This window comes from Sorex fumeus, unplaced genomic scaffold (genome assembly GCF_029834395.1).
Source record: "Sorex fumeus unplaced genomic scaffold, SorFum_2.1 ptg000142l, whole genome shotgun sequence".
Lineage (NCBI taxonomy): Eukaryota > Metazoa > Chordata > Mammalia > Eulipotyphla > Soricidae > Sorex > Sorex fumeus.
This window is the reverse complement of record NW_026606199.1, coordinates 1,257,027-1,276,516: the sequence shown is the minus strand read 5'-3', so window position 1 is coordinate 1,276,516 and position 19,490 is coordinate 1,257,027. Positions and strand designations below refer to the sequence as shown.

Genomic DNA, 19,490 nt, shown 5'->3' with positions numbered 1-19,490 from the left:
CCCTCAGAGAGCCCTGAGAATCCCTTTATATAGATCATGGTACCCCTAAAGGGTGCAGTGCAGCAACATCATCAAATGGAGTTCCGGAAAGAACATTGAGGCAGCAAAACATGCATTGTTTCTTTACATCTGCAGGCCAGTAATTTTGGCCTCCGAAAAGAAGACCCAAAACCAGGACTATAACATTTCACAAGCACTTTTTACAAGCTACAAGCACTTGAATTTGCATCCCAAAGACTAGCCTACTAGAGCTTGGAATCTACACCCCAAAGACAAGTATCTGAGCTTTGCACCCCCAAAGACTAGTCTGGCTAGAGCCTGGAATCTACATTCCAAAGATCAGGCCTGGCTAGCACCTGAGATCTGCATGTCTAAGACCAGCCAGGTTTCTGTGAGAAAAGGAAAGCTGCCTCTTAGGATGATATACTGAAATTATTTACTGAAGGCAGTTTGAAGGGGAAAAATGTTCAGCCTCATCCAAACTAGTCAGGACACAGGAGAAATCTCACCCATTTTCATGGGTCCCTATGTTCCTGCCCTTGTGCAGTGCAGTCTATATGGGCTCACCCTGACAGCTCAGTCCAGCCCCAACAGTTGGGGTAACAATTTCATATAGGTGTGGTCACAGTCAATAGGGGTAGAGTTCTTTCTCTTGGGGAAAGCCGCTTCTAGGACAGATTCTCATTTAGCAGATCGACCCACCCTAGAACGGAATCCTCTGGGTGTGTTTCTCCTTTCCTTGTCCAGTAAACATATAAGCATACATAATATAAATCATTTTGTATGGACACAGTAAGAAATACTTTAAGTTTATAGAATTGCTCTCCTAGGGCCATCTCGATCTCAGACTACAGTGCTCAAGCCAGATAGTCTTTCCTCCCTAACAGAGTCCTAGTCTCGTCGTTACTTTTGGATCATGACAACATTTGTCTATGATCAAACTCCTAACTTATAGTTAAGAATCGTGGCACTTTGGCCTGGCCCATCTCGATGCCAGGGTTAGCACATAGCTTACCGCTTGCCCTGGTTCCATTCAGTCCCTCGTCAGAACCCTGCTTTTGGGGGTGCTAGGAAGTGAGGGCAACTGAGGCTTAAGTTGAGAAAGCAGATATCCAGGAATGAATAATATTTGAAGCCAATTAAATCCCAAGTTACAAAAGCATAATATTAATTGTCTTCCTGTATCTATACAAAAAGGATATTGCATTAAAATAAACTATTCAAAAGACATAAGGAGAGGAGAAAGGCGATATTAACTTACAATACAAGTTCAGTGTCCTAGAAAGATCTGACCTTACAAATGAACAGATTCTGATTAGGAGAAAAAGCTAATTAACTGGTTGGGGAAGAGAGGAGCATAAAGAAGTGGTTACAGATAAACAAAGGAATGGAAGTGACTCAGGAGCACTGTAATGGGTGTGACTCAATGAACCTAAGCTCCTTGTGGCAGGGGAGAAAGGACAAATCAATTGTTATCCTACAGATGGGTATTGATGTAGATGATAGATAATCGATATGCCAGGCCCAGAGGGGATTGGGGGCTCCTGGGACCACCTGGTATTTCTCAGGGGACCAGCTGGTTCCAGGGATCAAACTCAGGGAATGTCATATGTCAGGCAGGTGTTATGCCACGTAAGCTAACTCCTTGTCACTGAAATTTTGTTTTATTTTGCTGAAATTTTCTTTTATTTTGAATCTTTCAATATATGTGTACTTGTTTTAAAGGCATTTAGCATGCTGAGATCAAACCCAGGGCCTCTCGTATGCAAAGCAAGTGCTTACCACTGAGCTCACTCCCTGGCCTGCGTGCTTATGTTGGTTTTTTGTTTGTTTGTTTGCTTTCTTGGATCACACTTAGCAATGCACAGGGTTTCCTCCTGGCTCTGCACTCAGGACTCACTCCTGGCAGTGCTCACGGGACCCTATGGGATGCTGGGAATCAAACCCGGGTCAGCCACGTGCAAGGCAAACGCCCTCCCTGCTGTGCTATCGCTCCAGTCCCATGCATGCTTATGTTTTAAGCATCCGACATTGTCCATGAGAACGTTACAGATTGTCTGAGACCTCGACGTTTCACGGCCAGACAGGCCTGAAGTCAGGACGCTGGGGTCAGAAACTGAGCTGATTCAGTCTCCGTGATGCTTATTCTGCTTCTGTTCCATGCTCTGTCCCAGGGTTGCCCCGTGGGGCCCCCAACTCAGAGCCTGAAGTGGGTGGTCGTCCATTCCACCTTTTATACCCGGGGCCTGTCCCCTTAGCTCTCAGGTCTGTTGGAAGCTCACTGCCTTCTGCAGCTCCGTCTGACGCCCACAGATGCAGGGAGGGAAGCTGTCCGGCATCCCTGGCCCCATGCCCCGGGTACCCTCTATCTGCTTCATGCTTCCACGAGTCTTCGTTCCTTTGAGAACTCTACCTTGCCTTAAGCTAGAGCTGTTGTTGTTGTTGTTGTTTTAAGACTATTTCCAGCTTTTCTAGCTGCTCTCAGTAGGGGAGAGTGTAAACCACCCAGACTGTCATTACCAGAAGCAGAACTCCCATTTATGACCCTGGATTTAATAACTGTGTAATATCATATCATGTGATTCGTGTATCATTTTTTTAACTATTCCCACCGGGTAGACTTCTCAATATGAACGATGCTAAACGTCCCTGTGCTCAGATCTGTGAATACTTTTCTGGTTATTTCCTTTTGATTAATTTGTGGGAGTGGAATCACTGAATCAAAGATACGCACATTTTTAAGGAATATGATAACTCTTTCCAGATTGCCTCATGAAAGTCTCCACCAATTTATACTTGCACCAGCTGTGCACAAAAGTGCCCATAGCTTGTCATCTCACCAACACCAACATATTTTACTTTAATAAACCTGGCACAGTGTCCGCCCCTACCTGGTTGGGTAAGAAAGTCCTGGCTTTAAAAGTACTCAATAAATCTAAAGTGCGGGCCTCATAAAACAGATCAGTAAGTAAAAGGACAAGAGCACAGTTCAATGTGAAAGGCGCTGAGCGAGCCCAGCTTGCAGTCTCTCAGCGCTCTGGCACTCTCTACGATGCAGAGCTGGGGTCATCCCCGGGGGCCTGCAATTCAGTTGTGAGCTGAATTTCTAGAACGCTTAGGCACAGATGAAGACGGAGGAAGAATCTCACTGGACGCTCCTTAAATGCAGTGAGTCCCCTCTGAAATACGCCAGACGTGGTCGCACTTTACGACTTGGGTCACCTGATACGGTTTCATTAGTCTCTGAATAATCGCTCAGCCCCTGTGTGGGCCCAGCTGGAGGACCAGGGCTGTGCGGTCCCCACAGACCGTGCACTAGGCGGAGAGGAGAGGGACCTTGTCTGACTTTGAAAGATTGGTTTTCCAAGGGATACTCAGCTAGACAGCTGCCTGCCATTTTATTTCAGTCTCTGGGGGGAAGGAGGGAGGGAGGACTCCCCCGCAGTGCTCAGAAGGTACTGGGACCCCACTGGCCTTTCTCAGACAGCTTGGGGGGACGTCAGTTTGCTACAAGAGCCCAAGGAGGTGGCACTGCTCAGGCTTTGTGATGTGGCGATGCCCGGGCCAAGCAAGTACTGGGGGCTGCCGGGGCCACACCCAAGGGTGCTTGGGGACCTTCATGGCTGCATCCAGCCATGCTCAAGGGGACCAGGGCTGCCAGGGTTGGAACCCAGCTAGGCATGTAGGATATTCTCCATCCCTGCTGGGCTCGCTCCCAGCCCACACTGTCCTGTGTGAAGACTTTGGACACACATTCCCCTGATGGCCCCTCGGGAGGGTGGACGTTTCCTGTTCACTCGCTTCCCTCCATCCATGCCTGCTCGAGGCCTGGCAGGGCCATGCCAACAGGGTCACAGAGGCCGATGGCCCCACAGTCTGAGGTGGTATCTGGTCCTGTGCTCCCTGGCCAGTGCTCGTTTTCAGCTTGTGCTTCAGGTGAAGGCAGATGGGCCTTCCTTCTGCCCAGTCTGCCTTCCGTGGCTCGATCGGGTTTCTTGGCGGTCTCTCCAGCTAGTGTTCTCTCGGGAGACTGGGGGAAGGGGCAGGTCTCTCTGTGGGAAGGGAGAGTCAGATGTCTGATGCTTTGGATGAGGTCCTTGTAAGTACTGGTCCAGCCCCCCTGAAGTTTTGGCTGGAAAGCAAATGCATGTGTGATGTGTGTGTTGTGGGCAGGGCACAGTCAGATATTGTGGGTTGCTAGAAAACGGGAACTAGAAGGATGGGGATATTTGGTGGCACTGGAGGGAGAATATAAACTCTCAGACCAAGGAAACAGAGGTATGGGCACACCCAAGGGCCTGCCGTGGTCCTCACGGTCAGTTACATAAGCACCACCCTACCGATACTGATGTTAGCCGTGCCCTGGAACCCTGCTGGGTCAGGCTCAGAGGGACTGGCAGTGACTGAGTCCCAGGGAGGGTGGGCCAGTACGTTCATATCTGACCCCAGCTCTGTGTCATGTTATGTTGGGCAACAGTTTTCCCCTCAACGGTGCCCGGACACGTTGCACACCGGATCCAGGCAGACGTGGGGCAGAAGGATAACGGGCACGCAGAGAAACACCCTCTGGGAGCAGCTGATGGCTGTTGACCTTATTGCCAAAGATAGCACAGTGGGTAGGGCGTTTGCCTTGCACTCGGCCAACCCGACCGACCTGGGTTCAATTCCTCCGCCCCTCTCGGAGAGCCCGGCAAGCTACCGAGAGTATCTCGCCCGCTTGGCAAAGCCTGGCGAGCTCCCCGTGATGTACTCCATATGCCAAACACAGTAACAACAAGTCTCACAATGGAGACGTTACTGGGCCCGCTCGAGCAAATCGATGAACAATGGGAGGACAGTGCTACACACAAATTTATAGGGGGTCTTGGCTTAAGAGGATGGCCCAGTCACAGAAAGTTTAACATTATGGGCCTATCACCTCTCCATCTCTGCTCTGCCACGGTCCAATCCCAATCAAGGCTAGATACTGCGGTTAGGATGACTTGCTAAGCATACATGATGGTTTCTGTGTCTAGGGCTGATGTGACTAGGAGGTCGAGTGAGGCTCAAGGCCGAACACCCAGTGCCAGCTGCCACCCTGTTCTTGCCAACTTTGCCCAGATACTCCCTCTTGTGAGGCTTTGCTTCTGGGCTGATTTGCAAGGTCAGGTCTTATCTGCTTCAGTGCCTGTCACCATTGCTCCACAGTCCTAATCTGGGGGAAGAAGAGGAGTCACTGAAGGAAAAATGGGTCTTTCAGGCCAAGCTACTGCTGAGCTTTGTGATCTGCCTCCTTTAGTTTTCCCTGGCCCTGGAGTTCCTGTGTGTGGAGAACGATCAGGGAGGCCTTTGAGCGAGTTCTCCACATAGTCGGCACTCCTGTATTCGGGAGTCCCTTCCGCGTTAAAGCCGGTACACACACATTCACTGTGTTTATGCAAGATGTCACCTCTCTTGAAAGTTCTGTGAGATATATCTTTGCTCAACTTTTCTCTTTGAAGAGTGAAACAACAAACGAAAGATTTCTCAGCGGCGTTTCTCATCTTCCCATCGGGATATTCCACCTGGGAAAGAATAGAATTTTGATGCCATTGCTTGAAAAGCACATTGGTCAGCTGTGAATCCTTCATGCCCGTGGGCTGAATAGTAGCTGCGTGGGCTCGTCTCTGTTTTATCTTTGGTCAGATCGGGCTTCCTTGGTTCCAAAATTCTGTTACGTGTCCCAGCTTGTTGGGTGGCTGGAAGGTTGTGGGTGGGGCCAGAGCTGCTACTTCCTCTCTCTGGCAGGTCAGGTAGGAGCTGAGCGCTTACCTGCTACCTCTTTCGGGCAGCCATGGATGGCCCCAGTGAGGGACTTGGAGTCCGACCATGACCTCGATCTCTCTTCATCGAGTCTCTGTGGAGACAGCCAGCATTGTCCCTGCAGGAATCCTGTAGTTTCCGTGGTTCGAAGTGCTCATCTGGGGGGGGGGGGAGGGCGGAGAGTTCAGAAGAGGTGGACTCATTGCCAGTTGCACATGTGTGACCGTTCCATTCCCGTCTCCTCAGCAAGGGCTGGATTCTCTGTGGAACTGAAACCTGCCTGGGTGTAGGAGAAACAGAAATATACAACTTGAGCCACACGTTGTCAGCCAGCCAGCAGCTCGCCAGTTCATTTGTTCGGGACTGTCACTGTCACTGTCTTCCCATTGTTCATCGATTTGTTCGAGCGGGCCCAGTAACGTCTCCATTGTGACACTTGTTACTGTGTTTGGCATATCAAATACATCACGGGTAGCTTGCCAGGCTTTGTCGTGTGGGTGAGATACTCTCGGTAGCTTGCCGGGCTCTCCGAGAGGGGCGGAGGAATCGAACTCGGGTCAGCCATGTTGGCCACTTGCAAGGCAAACGCCCTACCCGCTGTGCTATTGCTCCAGCCCTCGTTCGGGACAATTAGCTACTTTCATGACTTTGTAGTAGAGCTGCCTGCATTCATCTGGTATCGGGCATGCAGACGTTTGAGGAAGGAAGGCTTGAGTGAGCATTTTTGATGTATTGATCAGAGCGGTCACAGCAGTGAATGTTGATATGGTCCTTTGGATGCAGCAGAAAGCAGTGCCGGCACGCTAGGGGAAAAGGCAGCTCAGATCGAGAAGGGAGCACCAAATAAAGGGTGTTGGGAGGTTCCTCTCAGGATGGGAAATGCGTGATGAGAGTAGACTATAGTCCGAACAAGATTGCCACTCAATTTCAAACCACAGCACTCAAAAGGAGAGAGAGAACAAAAGGGAATGCCCTGCCACAGTGGTAGGGTGGGATGGGGGGGATGGGGGGTGGGAGGGATACTGGGACCCGTGGTGGTGGGAAATGGGCACTGGTGGAGGGATGGGTATTTGATCGTTGTATAACTGAAACCCAAGCACAAAAGTGTGTAAGTCTACAACTGTACCTCATGGTGTTTCACTAATAAAAATTTAAGGGAAAAGAAAAAAAAAAGGAAAACAGTGCCGGTGGCTCAGCCCCAAACACCTCCAGGAGAAGCAGGTGACTTTGCCCCCCACAAAGCAGGTGACCCTTCTTGTAGTCTGGACGGTGCCACACCAATGCTCATCCGCCTCGGGGCTTCCCATGAGCCCTTGCGGGTGGGTCCAGTTCCACAGGAAGTTAGCCCTGAGCCGTATCTGCAGGTGACAAGGAAACCGTTTGCTTGGGAACGCCGTCCATAATCGGCGACTTCGCAGACCCCCGTCATCATGTGCATTATTGCTGCTTCATTGTAAGACTCTGCTAATGTTGATTTGAAAGAGATGACGGTGATGCTGTGCAGACCACCCTTCTCCGCCTCAGATGCCAGCACCTGAGGACGACGGGCTGCCACCCTGCAACCTCTGCCTCTCGCTGCCTCTCACGGACAGCTTTGAAATGATGGCGTGAGAGAAAATGGCAGGTGAATGTTGGCAGAGAGCGAACTCGTGAGAGAGACAGAAATTCAGCCAGGAACGGAGTTCCTGTTTTGTGAGCACGGCACCTGGCATTTTATAGCTGCGCCCTGAACATTTGAATAAGAAGTGGTCCCCCAAATCTGTGCTCTGTGCCCTTCCCTGGGATTAGAAGGCTTCAGAGGTGACCCACTTGGGATGGAAAAAATAATGTTTTTTGAAGTAATTTTGAATGAAATGCTCTCAGGCACTTTGAAAGTTGGCCAGGCCAATTTTCCAGGACCTTGCAGGTGTGAGACCTTCCCCCAGAAGGAAGAGCTGAGACGGTCAGCACCTGGCTGGCCCCTGGCTCTTGAATGGGTCCCAATTAAAGGATGTATAATATCTCCTTTGCAAAAGGCGCTCTCCTTTCTTCTTCCTTTTGAGAAACACTTAGGGTCACACCTGGCAGTGCACAGGGCCTAGTCCTGGCTGTGTGCCCAGGGGTCGCTCCTGGCAGTGCCCACGGGTACCACGCAGCACCAGGGAATGACGCCAGCCCTCTTGCAAGCAGGGCATGCGCTTAGCCAGCCTGCTAGGCTGGAGGATTCTGTTGTTGTTGTTGTTTAAAACAAAACAAAGCAAACAGCACCCTCCCTAATTTCTGACGCCCACTTAGAAGCAAACACACAAAGCATGAAAGGGTTGCCATCTGGGTAAACAGCAATCAATAAGAAATGAGATTTGTCACTGCCACGCGGCGAGGTGCCAGCTTGATTTGTGGTCGCCTCTCGGAGCACACAGGCACTTCCATTTTGTCATGCACGGTGACTTCGCAGCCGTCACCTCCGCACCGGGGTTTCGCCGTCACCTAGCTGGTCCTGTCCGTGGCCCCCAGGACAGACGGCCGGGCGAGGTGGCCGGCTCACAGCCACGATGCCCAGGCATGAGGTCAGAGGTCAGAGCATCGTCCGGTTCTGAGTCTCACGAAGGTGGAATCGAGGTGGGTTGGGGGCTGCTTTTCTCTTACGGAGCCTCTAGGGGAGGGCCCAGTGCCTGCTCACAGGTGCTGTTAGCAGGCCTTGTCGCTTGTCCTTGTCGCTGTGGACAGAGGACTGATCCAGCTTCTAAGGGCCACTGTGGTCCTTGACTGCTGGTCCCTCAGTCCATCTTCAGAGCAAGCAAGAGGCCCCAGGTCCTTCTCACAGGGGCTCAGATCATGCTGGGAGGTCGTCTGCATCTGAGGACCCTCAGGGTAACGTGGGGTGAATGCAGGTGACTCCCCATTGTCCTTGTCTCAAGGTCCACCTCCTCTTGTCCCGTTGTGTTAAAGTCGGGTGACACTTTTCCAAGAGTCGGCGTTTACCTGGTGAGACCAGGATGCTTGGAGTCCTCTGGGCCCTCCCAGCTCCCCAGTGAGGTCCTACCTGAGTCGTCAAAGCAGCTGTCACGAGGTAGCCAGAGCCCTGGATGTGCGCGGCCGGGCTCAGTCACCTGCACCCTTGGGAGTGCAGGTCTCGATGACATGTGGAGATTCGCTCCCAGACTCTACCTGACCTGTAGGTCCTTGTTGAAAGAACTTGCTGGAAAGACCAGGACTGCAGCAGAGGTGAAGAGGCGACGAGGGGTTCGTCTCCCGAGAGAGATGCCGACCCCCCCCCCCACGCTGACGGGAGAGATGGCACAGCCCGCGGAGGGCATCTCTAGATGCTGGTTTTGTGGGGCCCCGGCCACCTCTGCAGGGCTGGCTGTGCCCAGCCGCCTCCTTGCGCAGTGCTCCCTGGGAAGGGTCCGGACGCTTCTCTCTTCCTGCTACTGGGCGCTCACTCCTACCTGTGTTCGGGCCCAGCGGGGACTGGGCCTGTGGCGGGAAGGCCCAGTTCAGAACCAGTCTCGTCTCTCCAAACATTTCCTAGCTCTCGGTTGCCAGAAACACATGCCAAGGGCCCCTCCCCTCTGCCCCCCCCCCATACCCACAAAGCCACGCTTGGTCAAACATGAGGGCCTGTGCCCGTCACTCTGCTCCCACCCCGATGGGCTGTGAACATTGTTCTTCCCATTTCCCTGGTGAGGAGACTGAGTCCAGAAGAGCTGATCGTCCCAGGACCTGTGTGGGCAAATGAATGATGCTCTCCAACTTAGCCTCAGTATCCTTCACAGCCCAGATGACAGTGGGTCCCTTTCTCCTAGGGGTGGGGGCGGCTCCTTCTTGGAAGGGGGGTGCCTAGGGGTGACGGTGCGGCTGGATCTTGGCACTTCCCAGACTTCACACACACGCACACACCCACACATCCACACTCACACATTCTTGTACACACTCGCTTCCACTCACATCCATGCACACACTCACACATATTCATGTACATACTGACACACAAGCGTCCACACATACAGTCACACCACAATTCACGTACCCACACTGTCGCACACGGACACACATTCATGCACACACTCACAACTCACACACCCACACTCATGCACATTCATGCATCCACACTCACACACCCACACACATGCATTTACACTCGCTTCACCCACGCACACTCCAAAACATCAATCAAAATTACTAACATGCCCACATTCATATACACACTACCTATATCACACACAAATTTACACACCACAAACACCATGGACTCATATATACACACCGCACCCACACTCATGCTCATACAAACTCATACATTCACACACCATGCACTCACACACCACATACACTTCACACACAATCAACCACACACCACATACACACTCACACACACACACGCATGCACCTCACACGTGCATTCACACTCTCACACACTCCTTCCCTCACACACACCACACACAGAGCAGGCCGGCTGACCTTGAGGGTCATGGGGCAGCACGCAGGTGAGGGCACAGGCAGGGTGAGCTCACGAGTCAGTTGGGGGTGGTCCCTGTCCTCCCAACTGTCTCCTCCTCTGGGCAGCGGGGGCAGCGGCATGCTCCCCCCAATCAGCCAACAGAGCGGTGTAAGGTAAAGCGCTCGGACAGTGGGACAGGGACCCCCGACACCACGGGGTTGCCCCGCGAGACCACCCGTGTCCCACCGCGTGCCCAGCCCATCCCTGTCACTGCATTCCAGGTCCCTGGCCTGCTTCTGTAGCATGTTTGTCCAGGGACGAATGGGACACCTGAGCCGGGTGAGGGTGGGAAGGGTCATGGGCCACACTGACCTCCTGGGCCAGCCCCTCTGTCCCTGGGCTGTGGCAGGCGTGTGGGCCCAGCTGGTGGTGGGTCCTTCTGAGATGCTTTACCACCACCTCCTGGGAGCTGCGTCTCCGAACTGCCTGCAGCCCCTGAGCTTCCAAACCAGCCTCTGTGCTCCACTGACTGCGGAGGGCACCGGGTGCAGGGTGCAGAGGCGGGGATGGGAGAGACCCTGGCGTGTGGGGCCCCCAGCCAGGAGGCTGCCCTCATCACCGCCTGAGCATCTGAAACGTTCGTGTCAACTCGAGCATCAGCGACCAGGAGGGGAGCAGGTGGTAGGCTGACCTGAGGAACAGACTCCAAACCCCAGCCTCCACGTCTGTGCCAGAGTCCCACCAACCCCACTCCGGGCCCCCGGCACAGAAACGCAGCAAGGAGAGGCCAGGCCAGACCCCGGCACCTCAACCCACCAACTGCGCCCAGCGTTTTTCACAAGTCGCCTTGCCCGAGGAGAGGCACACGTTTAACCAGTCCTTCGCTCCCATCAGAAACCAAAATCGTAAATAAGTCATGAATAAACATGATCATCATTTGTGTAATGACTAAAAGGCCCCAAGCCAGGGCCGGCCCATTAGGGCGCTGGCAGCCTGGTCCCCTCCGCGTAGCGCTGCAGTAATTCAATTTCCTCCTCTCCCAGTCCCCAGCACGCCTGCCTTCCTGGCTGGGGGGCGGCAGCATGGCGGGGGGGTCGCTCTGATAGTAAAGAGGCAATCAAGATTGCCTCTAAATATTCATGGCGATCAATGACTCCCCTGTGCCCCATAACGCCAGGGCCGCAGTCGGGAGCTTTTCTTGAGGGCCGGGGAAGGTTCTGGTTTCGCCCGAGTCCCTTGAACACAGAATGTTAATATCGTTGTTCCGCTTGAAAAATTGGTTCCTTCTGAGCAGCCAGCTTCCATGTGGCGAGAAAAGACTTTGACTCAGAACTGTCCATCGGCTTGACAGGGTCACCGAGACACCAGGAGGGGAGTGGCCATGGCTGCTGACCCCCACAGCATTTCTTTAATGTCACTCTGTTCCCTGCCGCCTTCTTTCCGTTTCACGGTTGGGTTTGGACTTCTCGGCGCCATGGAAAACTGCCTCTTCTTTAAGGACAGAGACACATCCGGGAGATGAAGAGGGTGTCATTCCACCCATCAGAGACGAGAAGTCACATGTGTCACGTCTGAAGTCATTGCAGAGTGACATCTGTTCATCCCGGATGCTAGGCATATGTTCTGAGTTTTAAAAAGAGAAGTTTCGGGCTGGTGAGATGAAGTAGTGGGAGGGCATTTGCGTTACACACTGCTGACCCTGGTTCATTCCCTGGAACCCCACGTGGCCCCTCACACACTGCCAGGAGTGGTCCATGGGATCAGAGCCTAGAGGAATCCCTGAGCTCTGCTAGGTGGCCCAGAAGCCAAAAAACAAGCTGCACTGCCCTCCCGTTGTTCATCGATTTGCTCGAGCGGGCACCAGTAACGTCTCACAACAAATTGTGAGACTTGTTCTTACTGTTTTTGGCATATCGAATCCATCACGGGTAGCTTGCCAGGCTTTGCCATGTGGGCAGGATACTCTTGGTAGCTTGCCGGGCTCTCCGAGAGGGGCGGAGGAATCGAACCTGGGTCAGCCACGTGCAAGGCAAATGCCCTACCCGCTGTGTGAGGGCCATCTGGCTGTGACATCTGTCACCCCATTGATTGCCAGGGTTGATTTGGCTGATCTGGCTGGCTAGGCGGGCGTCCCCTTCCTCCCTCACCCCTCCATGTGCATCCCTCCCGAAGCTGCGTGCTCAGTCGAAGAGAACGGCATTCCCCGAATAGAGACAGACCCGTCTTCTGTCGAGGGTATACAAGTAGCTGCACTCCCCTGCTAGAATCTCCAAAAAACAAACAAAAAGATTAAATTGGAGTGTGGACGCCCCTGCTGTTAGACTGCACTCCCATATCTTGGTGTGGGTCCTGCCAAGAAGAAGCTCATTAATCAGGAGCCCCATTGTAGACGTCGTCGGCTAGGATCCCAGATGAGCAGGGAGCGCTGGCCCAGGGCACCGTGGAGGTCCTCACGCAGACCACAGATGCTTCCATGAGCTTGTGGCCCCTGGCTGGGGCACTAGAGAAGGGCCGGAGAGCACCTGTGTGGGAGGGCAGATGCCTAGGTTTGTCTCACCTGCACGGCCCAGTTTGCCCACCTGGCACTGCCCTCCTGCCAACCTGGCCTGCCCAGCCCCAGGACCCTGCTAGAGGCTGAAAGAGACTCGCCCTATCTGTGGGGGCTGAGAAGAAGGGAACATGGCTTTCTCCCAAGGAGAAAACGTAAACAACCCGTGTCCGTGCATGGGCCAGTCACTGTCCAGCCCTGAAGGAGTGCCAGGGCCTCTTGGGAGCTGGAGAGGAGAGACAGACAGCCCAGGTGCCTGGGGGCTGAGCTCCAGGCAGCAAAGGGGCCCAGAGGCAGTGCCCAATCTGGCCGGTCAGATGGTGAAGGGAAAGCTGGTACCCAGCCTGGGAGAGGAAGCAGTGTGGGGGAGGGGGTTGTACAGATTGACCGCAGGGCAGAAAGGATGACGAGAAGCACTGGACTGAGCAGGGCATCGAAGACCACGGGCCCTGACCCCTCCTTGGTCCCTCCCGGGTCGCATCTGCGTGGAGTGGCATCAGGTGCATGGCTACTCAGAAGGATTTCCCTGAGGGACCTGGGCCCCGACAGCATCCCTCCAGCTGCCCTGCTGACTTCCTGTTCTCAGGGCCTGATCAGGCGGAGCTAAGACAGGGTCCGGAGATGGGTGGGAAGAGTCAGGCGCTGCCAGGGCCCAAGGGCTGCTGACCCCAGGAGCAGGCCCTCCGCAGACACACACAGACGGGCACGGAGACAGCTGCTCTGCACCGAGGCTCAAGGGCCCGCGGGAATCCACCTGGCTGCCCCAGCTGCGGGCTTCGGTCTCCAGAGTGAGCCCGTGTGCCCACTGCAGAAGCCCCTTCCCATCCCCCTAGGCCCCCAACTGACAGGCAATGTTAGGGCAACTGAGCACACAAATAAAGAGGCTTCCAACTTACTCCTCGAGAACTTCCCCAGTGATAACTTTTATTGTTGCTTCTAAAATTACGCTTGTACATTTTATGCACTCTTTCGCTGTACTTTTCCCAATTAAAAAAAGAAATAGAATTATAGCAACTGCCTCGACATTTCTGGCCTATTGATTAGTGTTTAATTGATTTATCCAGCAAATGCAGCTCTTTAAGCATGCGGGGAAAGACACGGTTCCATTAGAGCAATCAATAGATCATTTTTAAGCAGAGAAATGCTGTATTTAACCAGAACTAGTTCATTATCTCTGGGGTATACCAATCACCAGAAAATGGAATGAATGCATGCTTTTAAACCCAGAAATCTAATGCAATTAGTGGGTCTGAGCTAAACAAAAAAAAAAAAAGAAAAAAGAAAAACCAACTCTCTGGTCTTGGTTTCCCTGGAACCATCCAGAACGCAGCCGAGAGATACAGATAAAGATCTTCTTCGCTTCCCTGGGGGAAACGTTGTTTCTTTGGAAGAGGTTGACATTGGGCTGTTCGAAGAGCTGCAGTGGGCACCTCAGGTGAAGTACACAGCAGCGTTTAAATGAGCTTAAACAGGCTCCAGTCTCTGGCAGGAAAGGGGCACTGCAGATGCTTTTTCTTCACAAATTGACACAATTTCTCTTTAAAATCCTGTCACTGTCTTAAGCCAATATAATTTGTGATTAAGTACCTAAATTACTTATTCTCTCTCTCTCTCTCTCTCTCTCTCTCTCTCTCTCACACACACACACACACACACACACACACACTCATACACACACACACTTATAATCAACAAACCCATGCCATATGCATAGCTAAACTATCTGGCCACCACCATTTGACGGAATATGAAGGCCCCTTTTTGGACTAATAATTCACGGCAAACATAATTATCTTGTTCTTTTTTTTTTCTAAGCTAGAATTAATGAGTACAAATTGTGAATCTCAGAGAGAACATCTTGGAAGATTTTGTGATGAAATCCAAGTGTCAGAAAGTATAGGCAAATTCAGGTCAAAGTTCCCGAAAGAGACGTGGGAATCTCAGCAGAACTCGGGTGCCCTCGGAAGGCCCCGACTGGCAGGCCGGCCACCCACTGCGTCTCCTTCCCTCGGGAAGAAGGGGCCGTGACAGCCAACAGCTGAGCCGAAGAAACCTCCAGGCTCCTCTAAAACACCAGGGTGGAGCTCCATCCATTAGGAAGAGGTGACTTTACTAACAAAATAGTCCACAATCATTTGCTCTAATGAGGCCATAAAAGACAAAAACCACCAAGATCTATTTAAATGAGGAAATGTGCGTGGGCATTGCCTGTCTCTGGCAATTCAGTTTAACTCTGGGGCTTGAAAATCTAAGGGCACCCAACAATAAAACAGATCAGCACCACAATCTCCCTGCAGGCATTGTTGGCTGGTGGATGGCCACTGAACCCGCCTCTTCGAAATCAAGAAGGTCGGTACCCCCAAAACGAGCAATTCAGCTTCCATATGACCCAGCAATCCCTCTCCTCGGAATGGCTTCCAGGGGTCCAAACGCCCAATGCAGAAAAGACATCTGCACTCCTGTGCTCATGGCAGCACTATTATTCACAATAGCCCAAATCTGGAAACAATCTGAGTGCTCAAGGACAGATGAGGGGATTAAAAAAAAAAACCATGGTACGCATACACAGTGGAATATTACTCAGCAGTAAGAAAAGATAAAGCCATGTCCTTCCATTTCTTCATGGATCCGGAGAGTTTCATGAATGAAATTAGTCAGAGTGGGACAGACAGGCAGATGAGATGATCTCCCTGACACGTGAGAGAGAAAGAAACTTCACAAGGAAATAACAAAGCCCCCAAGACAATGCAGCACTGTAGGACTGTCCTCTTGTTGTTCATCGATTTACCTGAGCGGGCCCAGTAACATCTCCACCATGAGACTTGTTGTTACTGTGTTTGGCACATCGAATACGTCACGGGGAGCTTGCCAGGCTTTGCCGTGCGGGCGAGATACTCTCGGTAGCTTGCCGGGCTCTCCGAGAGGGGCGGAGAAAAAAAAAAGAATAACTTTGTAACTTTGAATTCACAGTGATTAAAAATTATTTTAAAATTAATAATAAAGCGAAGGAGTGATGCTGCTTCTGCTCCTTGTTCTGCATCTTCTCTGTGAAGACGAATAATTCTACGAACTCCCCGTGAGAACGGACAGGTGCTCCTCACCATCTGATCGTGGCAGTCACCTGCCGTGTGCTCCTCTGGGGCCTGGGAATGGGCCCTGCTGGCTGAGGGTGTCCTGGGTTCCCCTTCATTTTCAGCAATTCCAGTGGGCCCACCCATGTGCCTAAGAGCCACTGAGTTACCTAATGGGAACTAAAATACTACCGCACAAGCGCAGTGAGAAGCGTTTCACCCCTGCTGGTGGTGCCCACCATGTGGCATCACTCAGTGTGTGGTTTGACCTTTTCCTGGGGCCCACGTGACCTTCAGTGGCTGTGGTTTGGGTTTGAATTCTGGTTTCAACAAACGGTTCTGTTAATTGGATATTGATGCTGACAGTCCGTTTTCTCTCGAATCGTGATGAGATGCAGCCCATTGACTTGCAGGAGAGGGAAATGCTGTATGGGAAAGAGCCTCTGGCCGTCTGGTGTGAGGACAGAGGTCGCAGGTACAGGCTAGGAGAAGACTGCGCCAATGCTCTCTCCCCGCTCACCCTTGAGCAGAAAACTGTGGGAACCTACCGGCTAAGGCAGCCCCGCGCCATGAGAACGGCCCTTGTCACTGCAGCATCTGTGGGTGTGTGACCAGCCTGGCCAGTACCAGGGCAGTGCTGAGGGGAAGCACGAGCCATGTGTAGGTATGGGTGTCCGACCAGGGGTACCTCCCGCCTCCACCCGCCTCTAAGATACCTCTAAGAGTTGCTGCAGAGGGCTGGGCTGGGGTGCAAGGTTGGCTCTGGGTCTTTCCTGGAGCTCGGCAGGGTGTGAGACACTGTCCCCCCTGCCCTGCCCTCTCACCCCAGCCACATCTCCGGGGGTCCTTCCAGGTCATGGAATCCTAGGGTCCTGCCCCAGTGCAGCATTGGGATGGGCCGCCAGTGCTGCCCTCAGCTCTCACACCCACATAACGCAATGCCAGTGGTCTGAGAAATGCCACACGGATGTGTGTGAGGTCTCAGACACCCACTGTCCGGCGGGACGTTGGATGAGACCCCCAGAGTGATGACTTGGGAAGCAGCCAGGCCTCCTGGAGAGCTCTGGATGGTGCATCTTTGGACCTGGGAGCTGACTCTTACTGGTCACTGGGGTGCAGTGGGGAGAGCTTGGTTCAGGGGCCTGCCCTGGCTTAGGGGAGGGAGGTACGGGCAGGGCAAGAAGCCAGCAGGGGTCTCTGGGAGCCCCTTGGCCTGGAGGAGCCTGCTCCCCGACAGGCATGAAGGGGTCTCAGGGTAGAGGGGAGGGTCTCTGCAGGGCAGGCGGGGCTAGCTCACTGAGTACGTGGTTCGAGGAGTGATGACTGAGCATTTGGTCTGTGTGGGAAGCAGACCCGAGAGGGCTGGAGGGAGGGTCCTGGGAGGGCCTTGTTAGACGGGGGTGGTGGGGGAGGGGTTGAGGTCATGGTTGGGGGGACACCACAGGGCCTGGGTACCCTGAACCCAGCATTGCGTCCATCACCAGAATTGGTCACCACTGACTTGGTCCTGCCCTTGGACTAGCCCCCATCTGACCGTGCTGCATGCCTAAGAGTGGCCGTGCTGCCCTGCCCTGTCCATCTTCTCAGACAGGGAGAGGAGAGCATGTGCTCTCCCTGGATCCATCCTGGGAGCCCAGAGGGAGGAGAGGGGGACTCGAGTCCAGCTGTCTTTCCTGCCGTCAGCATACTGGCATCCTGCTTGAGCCCTGTGTTGTCGAACAGCAGCTTGTCCGAGTGGTGGAGCATAGTCAGATGGCGGCCAGGCCAAATGATGGAGCATAGTCAGATGGCGGCCTGTCCAAGTGATGGAGCATAGTCAGATGGTGGTCTGTTCAAATGATAGAGCATAGTCAGATGGCAGCCAGTCCAATCCAAATACTTGGAGCAGTCAGATGGCAGTCTGTCCAAATGATGGATATAGACAGATGGTGGCCAGCCCAAATGATGGCGCATAATCAGATGGTGGCCTGTCCACATGATGGAGCATAGTCAGATGGCGGCCAGTCCAAATGATGGAGCATAATCAAATGGAAGCCAGTCCAGTCCAAGTAATTGGAGCAGTCAGATGGCAGTCTGTCCAAATGATGGATATAGACAGATGGTGGCCAGCCCAAATGATGGCCAGCCCAAATGATGGCGCATAATCAGATGGTGGCCTGTCCAAATGATGGAGCATAGTCATATGGCAGCCAATTCAAATAATATAGCATAGTCAGATGGTGGTCAGTCCAAATGATGGAGCATAATCAGATGGTGGTCTGTCCAGATGATGGAGCATAGTCAGATGGCAGCCAGTCCAGTCCAAATAATTGGAGCAGTCAGATGGCGGTCTGTCCAAGTGATGGATATAGTCAGGATGGTGGCCAGCCCAAGTGATGGAGCATAATCCGATGGTGGTCAGTCCAGGCAACAGCATGATCAAGCAGTGGCCAGTTCAGAGCCATGTTTCGTGACTGATAGTTCTTATTCTTCTTTCAGGGTCACCCAGAAGTCCTGAGTTTCCGGATCCAGCTGGAAAGCAGATCCCTGGTCGTCCACCTGGAGAGAAACGAGTAAGTCGTGCCTTCAGTGCTCTGAGCCCACGCGGGAGGCCGGAGCTCGGCCGCGTGGACGGATGGAGACTAGTGTGTGATTTACGTTGGCGTTAGAGAACAGAACCCGCTGCATGGATTCATCATCCAACTATGGAGTTGAGGCTGGAATTCACCTTTTAAAAATGGTGCAGTGGGAAAACAAAGCTTCTTATCTGCAAGGACTAAGCGAGTCAGCAGTTTCCCAGTCTGGCGTTTCCTTGTGCGGAGCCTGGTTCTTCCAGAGCGCATCCTCGGCCCTTCACGTGGCCCGTTCCATAATTAGTTGACTTTCGGCAACTCCTGACTTACAGGAGAAGTAGCTTCCGATGGATAGAAATATTAGCTTTTCCCTGAGACATTCTAAGAGTTTCTTTTCTCTTTCAAACCTTGTCTCCTTTGGTATAAAGTATTTCATCTTTTTTATTTCAAGTTTGGTGCTTTTTTTTTTTCTCAGAATTCTATAGATTTCTGGGAGATTAGGCCTTACCTGTTTGCCTTGAGCACACAGGTGTTGGCAACTGTTTGGCGAGACTTCCTACTCGGATCTCTGCCTTCTGATCTGTCAGAGCAGCTCTGTCTGACCTTGGTGACGGAGGTCCTTCCGGTCTGAATGGACCTTGCCTGTTGGGTTAACACTAGGGAACTGAGCTCTGCCTTCTGCTGTCTGTACCGAGGAGTGTGCGTCAGTCTCCTCGTCTGGCTTGATACCAAAGAGGAATTTTTTTCTCCTTCAGAACAGCTAATTCTTATTCCTCCTCCCAGCAGTAAAGTACCGTGTGTGTGTGTGTGTGTGTGTGTGTGTGTGTGTGTGTGTGTGTGTTTGACACACAATGAGTAGGACAGTCTGACCTAGGTGCTCAGCAGTGACCATGTGACTTGGTGTGTTCCCCGCCCGTGTGCCCACCCTAAGCCCACTGCCCACGGGCGAGTGAGGCTCATAGCAGCCAACTCTCACATTCCATGGCTCACACCATGGCCCGCCTGGGTGGCAGAGGTAGACGATGGCTGGACTAGGGACCATCGGGACCATCGATGCGTCGAGCTAGATTTCTTAAAGGAATCTCAGAGAAGCAGGCAGGCCGCTGCGTGGGGCTGCC

General features: G+C 52.7%; 1 protein-coding gene across 1 annotated transcript in view; it reads left to right on the top strand.

Annotated features, from left to right (window-relative positions):
* The window catches only part of ADAM12 (ADAM metallopeptidase domain 12), a 244,387-nt gene that overhangs the window by 58,520 nt on the left and 166,377 nt on the right, over positions 1 to 19,490 (top strand). Inside the window, exon 3 of the mRNA XM_056106700.1 lies at positions 18,299 to 18,372. Within this exon, the coding sequence (XP_055962675.1) occupies positions 18,299 to 18,372 (74 nt within the window). The remainder of the gene's footprint in view (positions 1 to 18,298; positions 18,373 to 19,490) is intronic.